Here is a 21,399-nt window from a genome sequence, read left to right as displayed (position 1 = left end):
TTTTAATGCAGTGAATTCAAAACCTAATCCTTTGGACTTTTTTGCCATCTTATATGTGAATATATAATACACGTTTTTGAGTGATGTCCTCAAAATAACTGCTCTTCTTTATTGACCAAATGTAGTTTTGCTTGGCGAAGCATTAATGGCACTGCAGTAATTAGCCTCCCACATCTGTGAGTTTCTCCTGTGAAAGATGGAGCCATGACACAATCAGAGCAATTCAAAGCCCTGTTTGAAAGGCTTCTAGGTCAGGTGTTAACTCCTGATGGCCTTTCTGTTGACAAATCAAGTTGTTGCAAAAGGACATGTTCACAAAACTCTTTTTATTGTTGCGTCCAGGATACCATACTCAGCAGAACCAAAGTTTATATGATTCAGCTGTTCCAGAAAGTTTGGCTAAAATCGAGTCGTATGAAAACCGTAGCTATATTATTTAACGTATGCGAAATGTCAATCGATGTATTCTCTTCCAAACACCCAAAAGATAAATGAATGCATTTTAAATAATAGGTGTTATACATCTATCCATATCAAAAATTCAATACAGGGTCAACAATAATTTGTTCCCTTTTTTTGTTTTTTTCCTGCGGTAAAGCATTGTTGGGGATGCTATTAATGGTCTTTCCGAAGCCCTGGTAGTGCTGCAAAGTGATTTATTCTTCAAGATATATAATTCTTTATTATTTGAATTTTTTATAAGTTAACTATTTTCATGCATTTGTAGGTTTATGTGAGTGCAGTCAGATGTCTGAGGAAGAACAGTGTGCCGTGTGCATCGATGCCTAGTAATTCGTGCCAATGGTTTTATTAGCTTTCAAACACAGCTCTAGGGTTAGCCAAAGTCTGTATTCACCACAATATGTGGTTTCTTGGGACAATTTCTTGACTCACTGTTAACTCTTTCAGTGCCATGGATGTGAATTCTCCTGTAAATAGCAGTAAAAATAATAAATAATGAAATCCTCGTCAAATATGTTTTTATGGCGGGTAGCTGAACATTTTTATTTTTATATTTTGCTTTTATATTCATTCAAATACACACTAATTGCCAGCTTGTAAAATAGAATGAAACTGTAAATTTGAGTGATCTGAGTCAAAAAATGCCAGTCATACCTGTATTGTTTTTGACAATGTTAAAAAAAAAATAAAATGGAACGGGATTTCTAACAGCACTACTGTAGGCCTTTTTTTTTTTTTTTTTTTTTTACCTAATGATCAAACGTTCGCCACACAGATCAAAAGAGCTGCTACTTTGTCAACAATTGTTTGATCCTCAGTAGGATAAGGTCTTCAGTAAAAAGAGAAAATAAAAACAATGCATGAAAATTTTGAAATTCTAAAAAAAATGTGTGCTTCGTTTCACTCCAAATATCTTGATATCTAAATAAAGTGAAGTAAATTCTGTTTAGACGGCTTTCATGTTGGTTTTCTCAAGGTAATGGTGTTCCAGCGGAAAGTCCCCATGATAATGTTAATACGTTTACTCCTTAGGAGCACTATCGATGCTGAGCAGTCCATTTAGCTCTAGGGCTTTGGCATCTTTCCAACATCTCTGCACACCTATGCAGTGTCAATAGGCGAAAGCTCTGAATGAACTCAGGTTCGAAACAAAGGCTTTCGTTTAGCATTTAAATGTTCGGTACTTTTTTTTTTGACAGAAATGTGAATGAATAAGCTTTGTAAATGCATAGGTTATTTTCTATAAACCCTACTGAAAAAGTCAAATCACAGTATTTTTCGGACAATAAGCCCCAACTTTTTTCTCATGAATTGAACCTTGCAGAAAACGTGGTTTTATCTTCTCAGACTATGAAATACAATTGAAAAGATGTGAAGCAATGGCTGTGCTAAAAAAGAGTTATAAAAATACAGTAAAAATATATCTATAGCAAATATGTATAAATTGAATAAGGTCTTTAGATCGGATTTTTGAGCAGAGCAATGTGGTGTGGAATGTATCCATATTTCAGTTTCAATACACACGTCACGGGCTATTTGTCCATAAAGCCTTGTAACTGGTAGGTTCCCTGTTCAGAATGTAACTCGCCTTGCCCCCAAAATTAGCTGAGATAGGCTCTAACTCACCTGTGACCTTAAGCAGTACGTATTTTATTTGTAGGTTTGCAGGGCTCTTCGATTTCATCAGAACTTTACAAAGCAATTGTCCAAGCCGATGTTTGACCAATATAGATCACAACTTTAAAACATTGCAGTGTTTCTAAACATCACAGTAGACAATGCAGTCAGAATTTAAAATAGATTGATATGGATATTGTTATATATTTGGTACTATAAACTTCACTGGTCAATCAATTGAACGCAAAAGAAAAAAAAATACATTTTAATGAATTTTCTTTGAGTGGTATTTTGCGCTAACCCCAGCAAGTATTTGCAGTGAGGCTCCACTACGGCATATGTGTTCATCACTTTACATTTTGTCGAATCCCAGTCTGGGAAAACCTGCTCATACTCTGACATTTGTTCAGGTTCTTCTTGGTGTTAACTTTACAGCCATGGGAAACTAAGCATGAACTTTGTGATTTTTGCCAGCAAAGGGTGGGGGTTGCGGGGGGTCATTAAATACAACATCTGCTCTAATTTTGATTTAGGCAAAGCTGGTTCCACAGTTGATCTACTTTCATTTTACACTATTGGTAGAGTTTTCATGTTGCTGTCTTACAGTGTGAGCAAGAACCGTATAACAAATAATTATTAGGACCCAGATATTTATTGAAAATGGATCGATGGTTGGACTTTTTTCAACATAACACCTACAGAATACTGCAGAGTTAAAAAGCAGTTCAAACTAAAAATCAACAATTTGATAGTGTCCTCTATCTACCTGTTTCATATATATATATATATATATATATATATATATATATATATATATATATATATATATATATATATATATATATATATATATATATATAATTTTTAATACTATAATAAATTATAATAATAAATATAAATAAATATAAATAAATAATATAAATAATAGATAATAAAATAAATTTTTAATACTATATTCTTAAAGTTTTTTTAGATTTACTCATTGATTTACAGCTTTTCAGTTCTATTTCAAAGTTGAGACGTTGAACAGATACACACATTTGCTTTATTGGTGCATTGTCTGCTGATGACTAGCAAAAAAAAAATTAAAAATGAAAAAAAAAATCCTGCAGATAAGCCGCGGTGGACTATAAGCCGCAGGGGTCAAATCATGAAAAAAAGGTGTGGCTCATAGTCTCAAAAATAAAGTACATAACATACCTGATCTGATCTAGCTCCTTGCGTTCACCTTCCCCTCTAGTGATTGCACCAAAAAACCAAGAAAAAGCCATAATTGCTACTCTGCACCCTCAATTTGACTGATTTACTCATGCAGAATGGCCTTGGCTTTTGATGTAGCCTGTGTAGCGCTGTAACTTAAGAAGGCATCCAGGTCGCAGGTTGGCTTTTAACTGCCGGCAACTGCCTCAGTGCTTCCATAAAAGCATATTAAAAAAACTTTTTGCGTAGCTATTTTTAGCAATAAGCTTCTCCATATATTTATACCCAGAGAGACAAAACTGTAAAGGTAAAGCAGAACGTTATTTTATTGATATATTTGTTACACTTTTCTAATTTTATTCACTTGGAGATAATGTGAAGGAATGTTTTGTTTGATTAGAGGTCAAAGCAACAAATTAATATATTGGAATGCAAGCATCACACAAATGTTTGAACCCAATATTACTGACAATGGTACAGGTGTGCTCTGGAAAACGACAGCAGCATAATTTTCATTATTGAAAGTCTGTCGTCTTACTCCCTTCTTCCCTAATTGACTTTTTATGTCTTAAAGTTTTTTCCTCACCTTTATAATTTACCTCTTGCTCGTTCTGAGCTGCCACAGCATCACAAATAACGTGGCCGCAGGCTATGGACGGCCCACAGGGGACAACCAGGAAAGATGCTTCATTGGTTATTCTTACAAGACAACAACAGAAATGCACAAGCCCTCACGCATGCACACATACTCACACACGTTAGGATTATACATACAAACGTAAGCTTGTTTGTCATTCTTCATAATATGAATGTCTGCAATGGAATTAAATCACATGCTAATTGCTTGCCTTTTTACACGCGCAGAAAAAATTCAATTCCTTTCTTTAGACAAATATCCATACACTCAGTATGATTACTGTTTTTTAAGCTAAGTTTTTTCATAGTGACTTATGTCACTAAATGTGTCACAACAGCAGTAAGGGAAAAACAAACAAACAAAACAACATTACAATAATCTAAATGGCAACTATATGTTCGCATAGCTATTATAATGAGTATTCTGTCAAGAATTCAGGTGCATGTTAATGTCCGCCTCATCCTTCTAAAATATCCCCTGATTCTTTCAGATGACTCCTACAGACATTAGCCAAAATGAGGGACTACGTTTGTGCGCTGCACTGCATGAAACACAGCGGTCTGGCAAAAGCAAGGCTGTATGGTCACCGACGTGTGACTAATCACTTGGCCGAGACACATGAGTCCTTTTATTGTCTCGTCCCAGCCTCACTCGGTGCCGTCAGGGCTTTGAGTTTGGTGGGACAAAACAGGCACTATGTTTGCACAGGCAATGGTCAGTCAGTTGAGTTTACATAATGCTACTCAATTGCTTAACTTCATATAATTAATCATGTCTGTTAGCCTCTATTCAATGTAGCACATGCAATGCTGTCTTTGTTCACTATTAAATTTGTGATTGAAAATCCCTAAATAAAACTGAATATCACACATAAGGGTTTTGTCAACAACCCTGCCGATTTTGTGCCCACTCACCTCACTCAAGAGGAACCATACTAGAAGTCTTATGTCAGTGTTTCCTAACCTATTTTCCATGATGTACTCTCTGTGAAATATATTTTCAGCCAAGTCTTCCTTAACCAGCGCAAAGCATTTTTGGGTAAAGTAAATAACTAAATAAATTAAAAAGGGGTGCAAAACATTGCACTTTTGCACTAATTTATTGTGTAAATCTCAAAAAGCTCTACACTGTGGTGCAAAAAATTACAAGTAATATTGCTGATATTTCTTTTGAACTTAGCTCTTTGTCATGGCTAATGTCATGTCCTGTGATAAATTCCTAATGTAGCTGTTGTCTAATTTTATGACTCGATACTTGTCGTGTTAGCTGTTAAACACTGTTCATTCTCTGCCCAAAGTGAATGAATGTAGAGAAAACACTGTTTATAATGTATTTAGAAAATAAAACTCTGAATTAATCAGTTTGCAAAAGCCCAAACTCAGAAAACAGGTGATTCGAAATTGGTCGTTACCTAAAATCTGACCAGCTGTCATTTTCAGGTCGACAGCAAGTGCCAAAAAGGCTCTCTCCTGAGATGGGTGGCTTGAGCTGCTTGTTTCATATTTCTTAGGCAAAATATTAATCATAATGCCGTGTTTAGACTAGTGGGGCTGCAATATGATTGTCAAGACTTCTAACGATGCAATAACGAGCATAAAAGTCAAGTGGCTTCTTCCTTGTCTCGCACATCACCGCTCAAGTTTCATGAACAATATTTTATGGTAAATTCTTGTTTAATAGGGCAATAACAACAGAAATGGACTTTTGGACACATATAAGTCTATACTGTACCCGATACTTCTGTTTGGTTAGAACGTTAATTCATTTTACTGTATAGTTTTCCATTTGCGCTAAGTCTGATAAGCTGTCTCTTTTCTTATCGCCTCCTTTTCATCTCTTCATCTCTGGTGCCTCCTGTTGCACTCCTCTTCCTCCCGCTTGTCAACTTATCTTCCTCACCATTCGCCCCTCCTTCTCTTCCTGTCCTAGTTCTCAGGGTCTCATGGTGAAGCTTTGTCTAATTACCATGCCAGTGTTTAATTGGAACGGCCTACACAAACCGATTAAACTGAGTATCCCTTAAATATAGACAGACTTCATTTTATACACACACTCACTCACACAACTGGACATTTGGATACACGGTAGTCACTCAACAAGTTAACACGCTCCAGTTGTACAAGCACACATAATGCAATGTGTACACCAGGGTTAGAATCTGTGGATTTTTTCCAGGTTGGTACTTCAGCGACTGTGTTGCTGCCCTCTTTGTGGAGCCGAGGCATGTTGGCTCCAGCCGCAGATTGATTTTTGGCCCAGTTAGACCACAAACTCCCTGTAGCTGCTGCCACTGTGTCATCCGGCAACTGGCGACAACACATGCTCATTAAGGATAAATAATTATAATACTCATGCACACAAGCAAAAAGGGTTTGGTTTGCATTTTGTGATTAAATCATTTGATTTGAAGTATCTTTGACAATCTGACTGTGGCAAATTGTTATTTTTAACTCTGTGAAAATAAAATACCGCATTTCTCTGTTTACAAGGAGACCTTTTGCATAAGACGGTCGCGCCCTTATTTTTTTACTTCAATCTGGGTGAATTTTACACAAATGTGTGTTTAGTGGCTGTCCTTTTAAATTGAAATGAAATGATCGAAGACCTTGATAGAATAATACCAGTAAGCTATTCTTTCTGTTTTGCATTTCAGTCCTGCCCAGCCATACATGTGGAACCCCCGGACTCATTCCAAATGGAGTCATCCATGGAGCGCGGTACAACATTGGGGACAAAATCCGTTACAGCTGCGAGTCTGGTTTTGTCCTGGAGGGACATAATATCCTCACATGTATCGTATCGCCAGGCAGCGGAGCACAGTGGGATTTTCCTTCACCATTTTGTAGAGGTAAGTGCACTTTGACGTTCTTTATTTCTCTTCCTTGACTGGAATCAGCACTTACGACTTTTCCCAAAGGAGATGTCTACCTGCCGGTAATTCATGAGGAAAAGATATCTCCAGGAATAACCCTGAAAGGATATGAAACTAATTGCCTGGGTCATGAGAATGGAGAGACCAGCTCATGAGGTCACAGGGAGATGAATGAGAAGCTCCTATGTATTGATTACCTAAAGTCATAGTAAAGTCTTGTGTAAATTACTGTTCGTAGCAATGTATTCCATAAATGGCCTTGCCTCGTATCCTGACACAAACTCTCTCTAATGGTCAATTAGTCTGCAACAAGAAGAAATGTGTATATGTTTCTGACAGAGAGAGCTTTCTAATCTCAGGGGGAACCCAGCATAACACTTAATGGAACCATTATGAGCGATCTGGTGCTTTATATTTTTATATCCCTTTACACAAACTCCTGTCAAGTGCAAATGTGCTTAATACATCAAGTATTAGTAAAAAAAATAAAAGTAAATATATATATATATATATATATATATATATATATATATATATATATATATATATATATATATATATATATATATATATATATATATATATATATATATATATATATATATATATATATATATATATATATATATATATATATATATATATATATATATATATATGTATATATGTATGTAAGACAGTATTATGCTTTTCTTTGACTGTTCACACTTTTATTTTCCTCCTAAATTTTACACTTTGCGTTTTTTTTCTTGCATTACAATGTCATTTTGACTTTGGTTAATTGTTTAGCCCAACTAATAAGGATAAACGATATGAAAATGTAATGTGTCAAAATCTCCCAGAGTGAAAATAAGCTTCTGAAAACAGTATGCAGGCATCCAAACGATCCATCACATCATCTCGTTCATTCATACAATGTCATTTTTTCTCTCTCCAGCGGAGGGGGCATGCGGCGGCACGTTACGAGGCACCGCGGGTTCAATAACCAGTCCCGGCTACCCTGCTGAGTATGACAACAATTTGGACTGCACGTGGTCAATCCTCGCCGAACCCGGGGACACCATCGCTCTTGTCTTCAATGACTTCTTATTGGAAGACAAGTACGACTTCCTGGAAATCAGCGGGACGGAAGCACCCAGCATTTGGTGAGGATTTTTTTTTTTTCATGCACACAAACGACCACACATTACTTTTACTTTTAGCTTATATAAATACAGCCACAACCTGGTCTAGTATTATACATAAATTCTTATTATAATGCTTAAGGTATCCATCACACAGTGCTTAAATTTTAATTATTTTTTTAATTATGTCAAGCATTCTAAAAATTATCGTTTGTCTGATTTTTTTTTTTTTAACAACACTACAAGCATAAAGTTTGCTGCGTTCTGTTTCAGGGGATGAAACAGTTCACAAATTCTATGGTTCGGTTCATATCACAGTTTTGTGATTTTCAATTCAACACAGGAAATGACTTTTAAGAAATGATTTTGTCTTGTTAAAACTGAAAGAATGAGGGAATCTGACATTTGACACGTCATTGTGAGGTACGTTTCGTTTACTTGGCTAAGAAAATTAGCTTGTGCAAATGCTAAAAAAATATATTTTTTTCACTGTCACTCAAATGCAGTAGAATGTTTAAAAATGCATACTGAGCACAAAAAAGTCTTATAAAATAAAACATAAAAGGACTCTTCAAGCTCTGACCTTTAATTAACATACTGTAGATTTTACTTTTACAATAACTTTACTGAGCCACAAGCATAAATAATAATAAAGCAGAAGAAAGAAAAAGAAATTTGCTTGGTGAAAAACATATAGTATATAAACACAGAAGACCAAACAACAATGTTTACTCAATTATTCATTCATCCATGTTCTGCAGCTGATTATACCCACAAGGGTCATAGGCTTGCTGGTGCCTATCCCAGCTGACTTTGGGCAGTAGACAGGGGACACCCTGTACTGTTCAACCATTCTCATACTTGCAATCACACCTAAGGGCAATTTGGAGTGTCCAATATATGTACCTACAATTCATGTTTTTAATTTAAAAGCATACCAAGAGATTCATGGCTTTTATATATATATATATATATATATATATATATATATATATATATATATATATATATATATACACACACACACACACACACAGCGTTTCAAGTTGCTTATTTCTTCAAAGCCTGCAGGGAAATGACAGTTTTGCTTTTTCACTCCAATATACTAAACTGGAAGACGTTCCAAGAGCTCTGTTACATTTGTTTCCCTAATTGAGTACATTGTTGGAATTCATGCCTTCATCTTGACTAAAGGCAAAATGCGTTTGCGCAGAGCTACAGGCTGCCTCCTAGTTGGGCATGCAGTGTCGTTGAAAAACAGCATAGTGTTCATCATATAAACAACAAAGCTGACCATGAATCCTGTGTGTTTGAAAAATAACTGGGAACAATTGTACAATTTGTTCGTAAACCATCAATTGATTGAAGAAATGATGAAAGGCTGTCATTCCCGAGGGACCTCATTAGCCTTTTGTGTCACCACGTTTTCCTCTCCTTCTTCCATTAAGATAAATGACTCCGTGTTCAACTGATAAAAGTAAATTGCTTTCATGCGAGCATTGATTAAATCAGTTAAGAAATCTTACAATACACATAATACTTCTACAACATTTCTGGTGTCAACTCTGTAATCCTCTGGAATACAATCATTCATCCAAGGCTTATTTTCATATTTCAGTGGCGTCCTCACAGCTGCGCAAGGCGACATGGCATTTGGTCTCGTTCGGTAAATACAAATATCAGCGAGACCAGGTGTTTGCTCGCAAAGGGTAGAGAGGGTGATTCCATGATCTGTAACTGTGACTATATTGGACTTGTATCTTTATTTATCTTTCACCGTCTTCAGTCTGTTGATAAAGAACAATGTGATGTGCTGCTGAAGAAATTTTGATTGTGCGCAGCGAGATTAGAATTGATTGGTGGACAGATAAATGAGCAGCATGAAGGAGGCTCAAGAGGATGGTGCTCAACGGAAACAAAAGAATGGGCGAATAATTGAGTGTTTAGTCTTGTCGCCAGTTGAGCGGTTACACATCACGCGTGGCGTTCTCATGATACCGTTTATATGTATGTCTGCATGTCGGTGTCAGGTCGTAAGTGGCCCGCTGACAGCTTGAGCTGTTGCTCGTTGTCCCCTGGCGCTGACAGATAGCGCACGTGAGTATGCACGCGCATACTCGTCTGCCTTATCTGTGAAAGCTTACATTCAAAGACCACCGAAAGTCCTCTGCAGTACAGGAATCGGAGGGGTGCAATTGAAGGCATACATGATAAATGTCATCTTAAAATACAAACCCTTTTAGCTTTTAACTTTGCGTCCCCTAGTCTAGTACATTAGTGGGTTGCTGTTTAGGTTGCAGCAAAATAACACAATTTAGCTTCTTAAATGAGACACCGCTAAGTCTAAAAGTAACAATTAAGGAGGAGAATCTTTGAAAGTGATGCAATTTTATTTGGTCCAGATTTTTGGATCAACAATTTGATTCAAAGCAATCTTTGATTCATAGTGATTTGATTCTCAATGATGTATACTTAATTTCTATAAATGTGCAAATAACCAGCAGGGTTTACATCATCTGCTTCCCCCATCATTCTTCTTGATGGAAGAGTGCTTAGCACGTCTGTGTCATAGTTTAGAGGCCTGAGGTCAATTCCACCTCACCACTTGCTGCGTGGCGTTTGCATGTTCTCCCCATGCTCTTCTCAGAGCACTCCGGTCTCCTCCCACGTTCCAAAAAACATGCATGGCAGGTGTACTGAACACTCTAAATTGTCCTTTGGTGTTATTAGGTGCAGGAATGGTTGTTTTGTCTCTGTGTGCCCTACAATTGGCCGTCAACCAGTTCATGGTGTCCCCCATCTACTGCCCGAAGACAGCTGGGTTTGGCACCAGCATGTCAGAGAGCAACCCGAGTGAGAATAAACGACTGAAGCACCAACAAAGAATAACGTGACCAAACATACACATCACTTTCGGCATGTTGTTTTGGATGATAGGTACTGGTCATGTGCTTATTTACGAAAGGGACCTTTTTGAAGTATGGCCAAAAAGTAACACATTTTCCCACATGCGCTTGGGGGAGTATAGAGCTTTCATCTTGCCACTTAACCTCTTATCCCAGACATACAATATAGAGAAGATGGTCGATTATTTTCACCCTTACTAAACACCCTGTACCTGAAAGAAATTCTTGCAGCTTCTTCAATGTTGTTGTCAACCTGTTGCCAGCCTCCCTGACCTCATCTTTTCATCACTTTGAAGGGATGTCCATTTCTTTGTAAGCTCACTGTTGTGCCATATTTCCTTCACTTGATGATGACTGTCCTCACTTGCAGTTCCATTGGCCATGTTTTGAAAATTCTTTGTACCCTTTTGCTGACCGATAATGTCGAACAATGAAATCTGTCTGATGCTGTAGAAGCCTGACGGACAATGGTCGCAGTTTAGAGAAGCAACCACAAAAACATCATAAAGGCCTACTGGAACATTTGATCTTCATACGGTCAATCGTAAAAAGGTGATATGTGTGTTATATCTAATTTAATATTAGTTTAAATGTGATTAGATAATTTTAACCTGTGCTCAATTAGAGGATTTTATTTATTTAGTTAGTTCTTACTTCACCTGATAGGTTAGTTTCAATTGAGTTGTACAGATCGTTGATCACATAAATGTTGTATAAAGTTTAGGATTGATCTATCTCAGACTTTTTTTCTAATAAAAATATGCATATATAATGAATATATCTGATGAAATCTTTCCTTTTGCACATTGGCATTTAAACTTCCTAAGAAATAGTTTTTTTTTTATAGCTATATAAGGGTATGTTCCTTTGAAGTCTGCCCCTCATATTGTGGCTGCCACGCCCCCTTTACAACATTGGCCTTATTCACTAATTTTCTGTTTCAAGGATGCTCGGTTAGTGATGCCACAAAGCGGTCAAAGTGAGGAAGCGGTGTTTTCTCATATCAGGTGGGGCTGGTACCGAGACTACAGTAAAGAGCAGGAATTCTCAGAGGTGGGCTAGGGAAGGAAATTTACACTTAGGGGCTGTTCATGAGAATTAGTTAGCATTGTAACATGGTATTGCCCCTTTAAGTACCATTAAATACATTCACGGCACACCACAAAATTGTGGGCTTCTGTTATGTTTTCTTTAGCATTTTACAATTGAAATAGATAGACGCCCTTGGTGAAGGCCAGTGTTACCTTAGTCCAGTATTGAATTATACACTTATGACGTACCTTCAGGGATGCCAAATGAATCCTACTCAATTTTGTTTAGCAGTTATTGGATTAACCTAATAACCGTTGATCATAGCCTTCTAGAACCAGAACATAAAACAAGTAATGTTATGGATTTCATCTGCATTTAAAACACAATTCACTTGCATAAAAGTCTTCAGTAAGCTTCTGCTCATGTTCCCAAGTAACACTAAGTACTTTTCTCCAGACATGGGATTAAGGCATGACTGACTGCTTCACTGAAGGATGTGGGCAGGTCATTGTGAGGATGACTGACACATGACAGGACCACTGTGACGGTTTGTTCCTGTTTACCGGAAGCTTTTTTCTGATTGGTTGTCCCAAAAGCAATTTCCTGTTCCATGTTTCTGTCGACTAGCTGGCAGGTTCAATGTCACGTTGACGGGCTGTCACACATGCACCCTCATCCACGGGTGCACACACACATGCAGGCAGGCGCGTACACACATGCATAATTGGACTGGGGCCTTTTTTTTGTTTTTTTTGACCAACTGGTCAAATTGAATTGTTTGCTTCGTGCTTGTCAGAATGAAATTATGGTAATATCACGACATTCTTTGATTTTTTTTTTTTTTTCTGATGACCGAACCTGGCCTTCAGATACATTTTTGCTCAAAAGTTGTTAAATATAACAGCATTTCCCCTCCACTACCCAGGGAAACCTTCAGTTTTTTTTCATTGCAGAAATTATTGGCTTATTGTGATTGAAACCACACTTTTGAAATGTATGTAAACCACATGAATTTGAATACCATTTCTTATTTTTGATTATCGCACAGAGATGATTTTATGGCGTCATATGTCCACCCAATAAACAACACAAGAATAAGCATCTCTTCAGAGAGAATTGCACAACCTAAGGAACATGGTTCAACACACACACTTAAGATACAATCACATTGCAGGGCTGAATGTTCAATTCCTAATTATTATTATTTCATTTTATTATTTTTTTAAATTTCCAAATAAATGGTACCTGTATGTTTCCTGTGTGTGAACGCTAAATGGTCCAAACTGTCCAGAGTGCGGATTGAGGACACAGTGTCGTCACACACAGTGGGTGTTCTTAATGTTGTGTTCTTCATGTTAGTGTTTATTGAAATACATGGTAATGTTGAAATGGCTGTCATACCGGAACAGGAATATATTCAATCTGTTCATTTAAAAGGAGGAAATTTGGGAGGGGAATAGTGAGGCCGTTGGCCACGCCATTTTGTGCAGCGCTGGCAACGTCTCTATCGCTTGATCGCTCCGTAATTGCAACAACCATGCCCCACTCACTCAAGGACTCAAGTATTGTCGTCACAGTCACAGCATAGCATTGGAATATTTTTGACATTATTATGATTATAGTTTGTTAAGTTATACCTACATTATACAAGGTTGTTTCTGTTTGTCAATTTCATATACAGTGATCCCTTGCTACTTTATGCCTCACCTATAGTCCTAACTATATTGCGAGTAGACACGCTGATTGTTCCCTGCATGCCTGAAAGACGAGTTAACAAGCACTCCTCTGACGTTGCACTACTGCAGTACACATAGTTCCTTAAATCTTAAATTATTAAACCTTATATTGTAACTGTACTTTTATCCTGACCATTTCCATCTCTTGGCTGTTGTCGGGATCACAGTGTGTTGTAACTGGCCTTGTATTAGCAGTGCCCGGAAGTTGAATTAGAGTGAAACCTGTAGCAGACTAAACATGATTAAAAGCAGGGTTTACACATGAAATTCCATTTTATTACATAAGAACCTTAGGTAAGAAATTTACAATGCTCAGTTACTGCACTGCTCTCCCTTTGCGTCCCACGAACAGCGCTTGTGAGTTTCATGTGGGAGGCCACATAGCTAATCTGTCAATTAGCTCATCTGACGGGCATTCCTACAAAACATGTGATTGGCTCCCGGAGCAATCATCGACCAATGAGGGCAGGAGTTGTATTCTACTCCTGCGTGGGAGTTGCATCTACTCTTTTCCTCATCATGTCAGCTACAGGCTTCACTCTGATTTGACTTCCGGGTGCCATTTATACGAGGCTAACTCTGGCTTTCCATGAAACTACAATCAAAGGATGCAAACGGGAAGGGATAACAGTACAGTTACTTAATAAGTTTAACAATTTAAGATCTACGTAAATATGTGTAATGCAGTAATATGTGTCTTGAATATGTAAACTATATATAATTTTCACACGTGTAAAAAAAAAAATCAGGGACCCATATACACATGCATGAATTTTTTTTGCTTTTCATGGCTGGTTTTTGGTACCCATGAACCGTGAAAAACGAGGTATTATTGTTTTTAAATGTATTTCGATGAAATACCGCCTATGAACTTCTTTGAGTTTTTATCCATTGTTTTGAGCTTTGTTGGTTGATTTTTCTTTTTATATTTTTTTCAGACACCACAGTGACTTAAAATCCATTTATTTTCTTACGTTGGGAAATATACGCATTTACAATATTGCATAATCCTAGTGGTCTTATGATGATTACAACAGCATTCTCACGATCTTGGCTAAAATCTGTAATTCTTTTTCTTATGATGCAAGATGGAAGGAATCTATTATTATTACAATATATTGAATGTATATTTTCTCTTTTTTTCTCTCCCCCTGGCTATTACTTTGTCCCTTTTTATTTCCTTTTCCAAGCATCTTCCTTTTCTCCTCTAACTCAACACCCCAAGCCTCTGCACTGCCATGCCACTTTATTCAACTGGATGGGTTCTTATTGGGCTAAAGGCTATTACGGTACATCAAGGAGTGAAACAGAGAGCAATTAATCATATTTTGTTCCCAGCTCTCCACTACATTTCTCACACTTATTTCACCAAAGTTACCAGCACTAAAAATTCAATAATTTGCCATAAGATACAGTAATATCTCTGAGATAGTCCACCATTTTAATAAGCATCAGTTTGTTATGCTAATTTTATAAGGCTGATGGAATCCCTAAATGCGCACATCAAATGAACCCATTCCGTTTCTGTCTACTCGGGACTTTAACCTCATTTAAAACTCTGGTTGCCAATTATTATATTAATTTGTTAACAGGGTCAATGCTGATAACATGTTGGAAGTACTACCCATAATATATTCCAGTCAGGCAGCTCCATATTTAAAAGTTGTTTTTTTTCTTACCTCTAAACACTTTTTTATTGTTCCTTTAATGTCACATGATAAGATGAGTTTTGACCAAGAAATCAAACAGAACACAGAAGCAAAAACAATAGAATCAGAAATGTAGAAAGGATTTATACAAAACAATCAAGAGCTATCACAAACTAGACAGAGATAATATAATAGAATACCTTAATTGTGATTGTATAGCCTCAATACTGTCAGCCTATGTGACATAATGAAACAAAGTAAAGGGCTATATTAACCACATGGCAACTGATACATCAAGGATCAAAACAGTCACCACTGGTTGCAGGACGGTCATTTGACATAAGATATGATGATAAATGCATAAAAAAGACTAAAGTGACAAATACGTGATAACTGCATTCCAACTAATATCACGACATTTAATTGTATTAGTCAACGCCAATTAAAATTCAAGCCCATTTTGGGGCCAGATATGGACATGCTCATTACACACACAGATTGTGGCTTAATTATTCAACAATACCACATCATCTGGAGAAAGAAGAAATACCAACTCAATATTCTTGCAGATTGTCCATCTTTGATTATGACAAACAGCAGAAAGTCACGCATCCTTCCTATAAGTGTCCACGTCTTTGCTTCAACCAACTTGATTGCTGTGAGACCTGATACTCCCACAGAAAGACGGGCAGAAACATTCAACATCAGACCAAAACACCAAGGGAGACGGAAAATATCAGTAATGCCTTTCAAAGTTCAAATATCCAACCACAGTGGACGTTAGGAAGCTTAATGTGCACATTTAGACTTCAATTCAATCCAAAACTTAGAGGCCTGCCAAACGATTTCAAACTTGTCAAAATCAAAGTCTGACCACTCATTGAACTAATTGCTCTGGTTTTTCATTGGTTAAATCAACATCACATGGTTTATGGATACCATGTTGTTGAGCAGGGTCTCCATTTAGTGTGTTGCCTTTCTTTGGACAGCATTTTTGTTGACTAGGTTTGTTGCATGGGCTATTCCACTCAACATGGAAGGATGTTATGGTCCCTTCAATTCCTTATGATGTCATGTTTTTTTTTTACGCTTTCTCTCTCGCTTTACTCGTCAGATGGCTATTGTTGATTATGTTTTCGCCAATTTTTTTTCCACTTGTATCTAAGACTGTCTTCACGGTACTACCCGTCCACTTGCAGAGGCTCGAGGACACAGACAAAATAGTTTATCACTATTGAAGCCAATTGCCTAGAGTGGTAGCTATGGAAATACTTAGTTTCCACCTGCCTTTTCTCTTCTTTCTCCTTTTGTTATCCGTCCTGACTTAACCTCGCCAACATCTACATTTTTTTTAGCTTGCTCTCTTATTTATTATGTCAGACACATTTACTTTTCTCTGCCACTGTGACCCCCCTCCTGGGGTTACTCCTCCCAACCCCTCTCTCGCTCTCATTTTCCATCCATCCATCCATTTCCTTAACCGCTTGTCCTCACAAGGGTCGCAGGCTTGCCTGTGCCTCACCCCGACTGTCTCCAACAGGTGGGGTGCACCAGGGAACTGGTTGCCAGCCAATCACAGGGCACACAGAGACAACCAACCACACATAGATCACATAAAGATTTGGAGTCTTCAATATATTGACCAAGCATGTTTTTTTGGGAATGTGGGAGGAAACCCCAGTACCTGGAGGTAACACACACAGGCACTGGGAGAACATACAAATTCCACACAGGAAGGCCAAAGCCGGAAGGAAACAGGTTACCTCACAACTGTGAGGCATACGTGATAACCAGTCTTCCACCATGCTGCCCTCTCAATTTATCGCTCGCTCTCTCTCACATATGCTCCATGCCCCCCCACTCTCATTTTCCCCTATTCTCCCCCATTTTCTTTCACACTAACTCTCATGGTCTCTCTTCCTCTCCTCTCACTTTTCTCTCATTTTCTCTCTCATCCAGTCTCTCTCTCTCTCTCTCTCTCCCACTCTCTGTTATTCTCTTTTGCTCTCTCTCATTCTCATTTTCTTTCTCAATCTCACTTTTTCCCTCTCTCTATCATTCTCATAATTATCTTTCATTTGTCTCTATCATCTCATCACTTTTGTTTTCTCTCATTCTCATTCTCTCTTTCTCTCAGTTTCTCTCTCCCTTGCATTTTCTTTTCATCTCTTACTCAATCTCTCATTCTCTCTCTCTCGCTTCTCTACCCTCAAGCACATCTTCTCGCCTCCTGTTCTCCTCGTCATCTACCTCTGCGCCTCCTTTTAAATTATTTGGCTCCTGACATTTATTCCAGTTTTCCTACAACCAGCTTTATCACTTCTGGCTTCAGACCGATCGGCACGCCATTAGCTTGCTCTCCTTCTCTCCTTTTCTTCCTCCAAGATCCATCTCGGGTCACCTCTCATTTACATCTTCGTCTCAATCCTCTTCCTCCTCCTCCCTGACCTCTTGTCGCTCCCTCCTTCCAGTGTCAGGCGGCTGGCCAGTTCAAATGAATAATGGAGCAGATGCAGAATGTCTCACCCCCGTTTCTTCTTCAGTTTCTGTCTTCTTACACAGCTTTGCTCTTCAATGCATTTAATGTTGTTTGTTAACTTTTCTGCAAATGTGCTGAACTCTTTTCACTTTTTGAACATCATTAAACAATGAAATTAGTAAAGGTTATGATGGAACATGATTTTAATTTGTTTTAATGGAATTTCTAACTAGTCCCCCAAAGATGCCAACATTACATAAATTTAAAGATGGATTTGTAAAGCATCAACATTGCTGATATCTTAGCTTGGTAAAGGCCGTGATGAGGGCTTTGATTTGTGACATTGTTAATATATGGGCTATGCATCGCTACATTAAAAAAGAAAAAAAAAAGGTCAAATGATTATCATGCATTCCATATGCAATCTCTTCTTTTGTTTGAACAGCTTCAGATGCCTCACACCTACACTATTTGTTCTACAATGTAGCACACACTTTCATTTAAAAACTCACACAGACAAACAAGTGTCTGATATAATCATGATGGTGGAGGCTGTCATGCAAAGTGCCAATAGCTGAGTGTCTTTGCCAAGGACACTTTGACATGGTCTGCGGGGGATGAGCTTGTGATCATGAGATGGCATCTTACCCCTACTCCACCTCTGGGGAATTTGGATTTAGAGGGTGCCTTGTGCAAATTTCTTTTGTACATAGTGCCAATCCTCTACAAGAACGTTCTCCAAATATAACAACCCCACTTGGTCAGATGTCACATTATATTGAACATGGTACTTCTTGTATATTCTGTAGAGTAACAGTGGTGTCAGCTTCATCGCCGTTGTTTCCTTTTCAATGAGTGTTTCCAGCAAATGAACTGAGAAGCTCTCACATGAGAAAAGCCACAGTCTCTCAGAAGTGTTGCTTCTCAGCTTTGCCGGGTAATTTTAGATGGTGGTTGAAAAAAAAAAAGAAGCCTTTCAAGAATTGTGTTTATACTGAGTCAAAGCAAACAAGGGCAGTTGGTGATCTGAAACTAAGCAAGAATTTAATGAGAAAGATTTAAAAAGGCGCAAAATGTACTGTTAGTTTCAGCTAATTTGCCCTTGAGTAAACTTAATGGAAACAGCATAATTTTCTAAGTATTTCATGTGTATATTGGAAAATGGTTTTGCGTGTCCTATTTCTAACTTTATCATCTGACCTCTATCACTTGTCATTTTTACATTCATGATGAGCAGTCAGGCTCACGGCATAACACTGTTGACACAAATAAGCTTACAGAGGAACCCCTGCAGAGTGCCAGCTGGTTATTTTCAGAATTCATCGTTTTATTTGGAAAAAAATTCTGGCTTAAAAAAATCTTACACTGAGCTATGCACATTTCATCTCAGCATGCATAACACAGCTAATGATTTCCACATCAAACAATCTGACAATGTCATAAGCACAAACGGTATTTTCCTTGGGGATACACACACGCATATTTATATACAGTATATATACTTGTGTGTGTATATATATATATATATATATATATATATATATATATATATATATATATATATATATATATATATATATATATATATATATATATATACAGTATATATATTCAGTAAAACACTACAACGGAAACTGCTTAAAAAAAAAAAATCCTTGTGTGAAAAAAATAAAAAAAATAAATCCATATCAGACGATTTTCTCCCAAATGGAGTCTACAGCATACAAACAAGAATACTACATAAGAGAGGTAGAGAATCCTAGTAGATTCAAACGATCAGAATTCTTGCAAGTGTTTTTTAACAGACTTCTCATGTCTCCCCGACGTGGTCCGAGGAGTTGTTTACATTATTTAGTTCACGGTATTCCTTGTCGGACGAATCATTAAGGTGTTTGTACCAGTGAACTTCCATAAGCAATAGTTTGTCCGCCATGTTGTCTGCCCGTAAAGAAATTCTGGAAGATGCACGTTGCGAGTGTATCCACATGGACTTTGCGCAAAAGGGCATGGTTAATAACGTCTTTGACGCACGGAATTTGCAGATGTGTCAAGCTTAAACCAAGCTTAACACTTGAAGACCTGATAAAAGTAATATAAATGAAAGATGGATGAAGCAAAGTGAAAGACATTTTGCAAAAAATTGATGAAAAAAATGTTCTTTTTTTTTCTAAAAAAAATAGTTTTGGCAAATTCTTTTTTTTTTTTAAATGTTGGATGGTGTGGTTTTTAACCTCAGTCTGATTGTTACTGTATAAAGTTTAATAATTTAAAATTTAAGTTAACATTTGTATTGTAGTAGGTCGATGTCCGATGAGTGCCCATGGCATATGCATTTACAGTTAACGGTTACAGTTAGGTAAATACAGGGACCCTTCACAGTGCATCTTTCCGCAACATGGCTTTTTTTTCTTTAATTAAAAAAAAAAACACTGAAGGCACGAAAGAAGAAGCGCGAAGTAGCGAGGGAACACTAGTGAATTTTATTTGAAGCACATCTTCTTAATTTGGGTAATTTCAAGAAAGACATTAAAGTATAGCTTTTGCTTTTTGTTTGAGACCGAGCTAAAGATGTTAGCGGTTTAATAACCTTTTTTTCAGAAGTTCTCTTAGGATTTTTACTATCGAATTTTGTTTTTTAGTGTGATGATGTAGACGGGGTGGGAGGTTGATGAAGGGGGTGGGTGACGGACTGACGATGAGCTCACGGAGTGACAGAGCAAAAGACCGCCGGTTACAATTTCTTGTGTGAAAAAAATGACAGACCCACGATGACAGAATGTCAGAAGTGGTGGGGGCACCAACAAAGGACAACTGAGGGACCAGCATGAACATTCAATATGCTCACCTCTAATTGCTGCCTGCAGCCTTGCAAAGCGGCAGTGTGACGTTTTAGTTGTCATACTTTATAAGCCAGATTTTTTTTAGCTGTCTTTTTCATCCCTTTTGTTTTGAGCATGATAACCTTCCCAAGTATGCATTTCTTATCATAAGCCCTTTATAAAATTCTTTTAATATTTTCAAACAACCTCTTATTTCTGACCTGTCCCTTATTTGTGCATGTTTCTCTTCTTCATCTCCATTTCTATCCACCTGTGACATTATTAAAGGGCGTTAAAATGACTCATTTTGCTCTGGGGAGGCTAGCAGACCATTGAATTTCAGCAAGTCTGCAGACTATACATCACTTCCTATTTTTTGAGTCACTGCACCTTTTTCTGTGCCTCATTTTTTTTTTCTTCCCTGCCTGTGTTGTCTTTGGTAAGGAAATGTGAGAGCAGCTGAAGCTGATGTAAGACTTACCATCGGCAACCAACACAGTCTGGGAAACTGTTTTGAAGGATGAGAACTTTGATTACTTTTTACAACTTTGTATTTCATGACTTATATTTTCACTTCATTTTATGAATCTGGAACTATGGTAGTCCAGCAAATCGTCAAATTTGACACTAGCAGAAATATATCAATTCAAATGTGTTTAATTTTTAGGTTTAGTTTGCAGGAGAGTAAAAACATGATGAGATATGTTTCTGTTTCTAAATAGGAACCATACATTTGATTTTACTGCAAGTTGTAGCTAATAGTTTAGCTACTCACTTTACAACTGTCATTTGAGATTGTAGTTCATCACTCATATCTGTAAAAGATGCCTCATTTTGAATACAGGAATGAATTGCAAATATTGCAT

The 21,399-nt window shown here is 37.3% G+C and overlaps 1 protein-coding gene across 1 annotated transcript in view; it reads left to right on the top strand.

The window, feature by feature from the left end:
* Nucleotides 1-21,399, top strand: part of csmd1a (CUB and Sushi multiple domains 1a) — a 371,307-nt gene that overhangs the window by 188,815 nt on the left and 161,093 nt on the right. The window contains exons 4-5 of the mRNA XM_088414132.1: nt 6,570-6,764; nt 7,726-7,933. Of these exons, the coding sequence (XP_088270258.1) occupies nt 6,570-6,764; nt 7,726-7,933 (403 nt within the window). The remainder of the gene's footprint in view (nt 1-6,569; nt 6,765-7,725; nt 7,934-21,399) is intronic.

This window comes from Hippichthys cyanospilos, chromosome 4 (assembly GCF_059441005.1).
Source record: "Hippichthys cyanospilos isolate Australia breed blue-spotted pipefish chromosome 4, RoL_Hcya_1.0, whole genome shotgun sequence".
Classification (NCBI taxonomy): Eukaryota; Metazoa; Chordata; class Actinopteri; order Syngnathiformes; family Syngnathidae; genus Hippichthys; species Hippichthys cyanospilos.
This window is presented reverse-complemented; position numbering and strand designations above follow the sequence as displayed.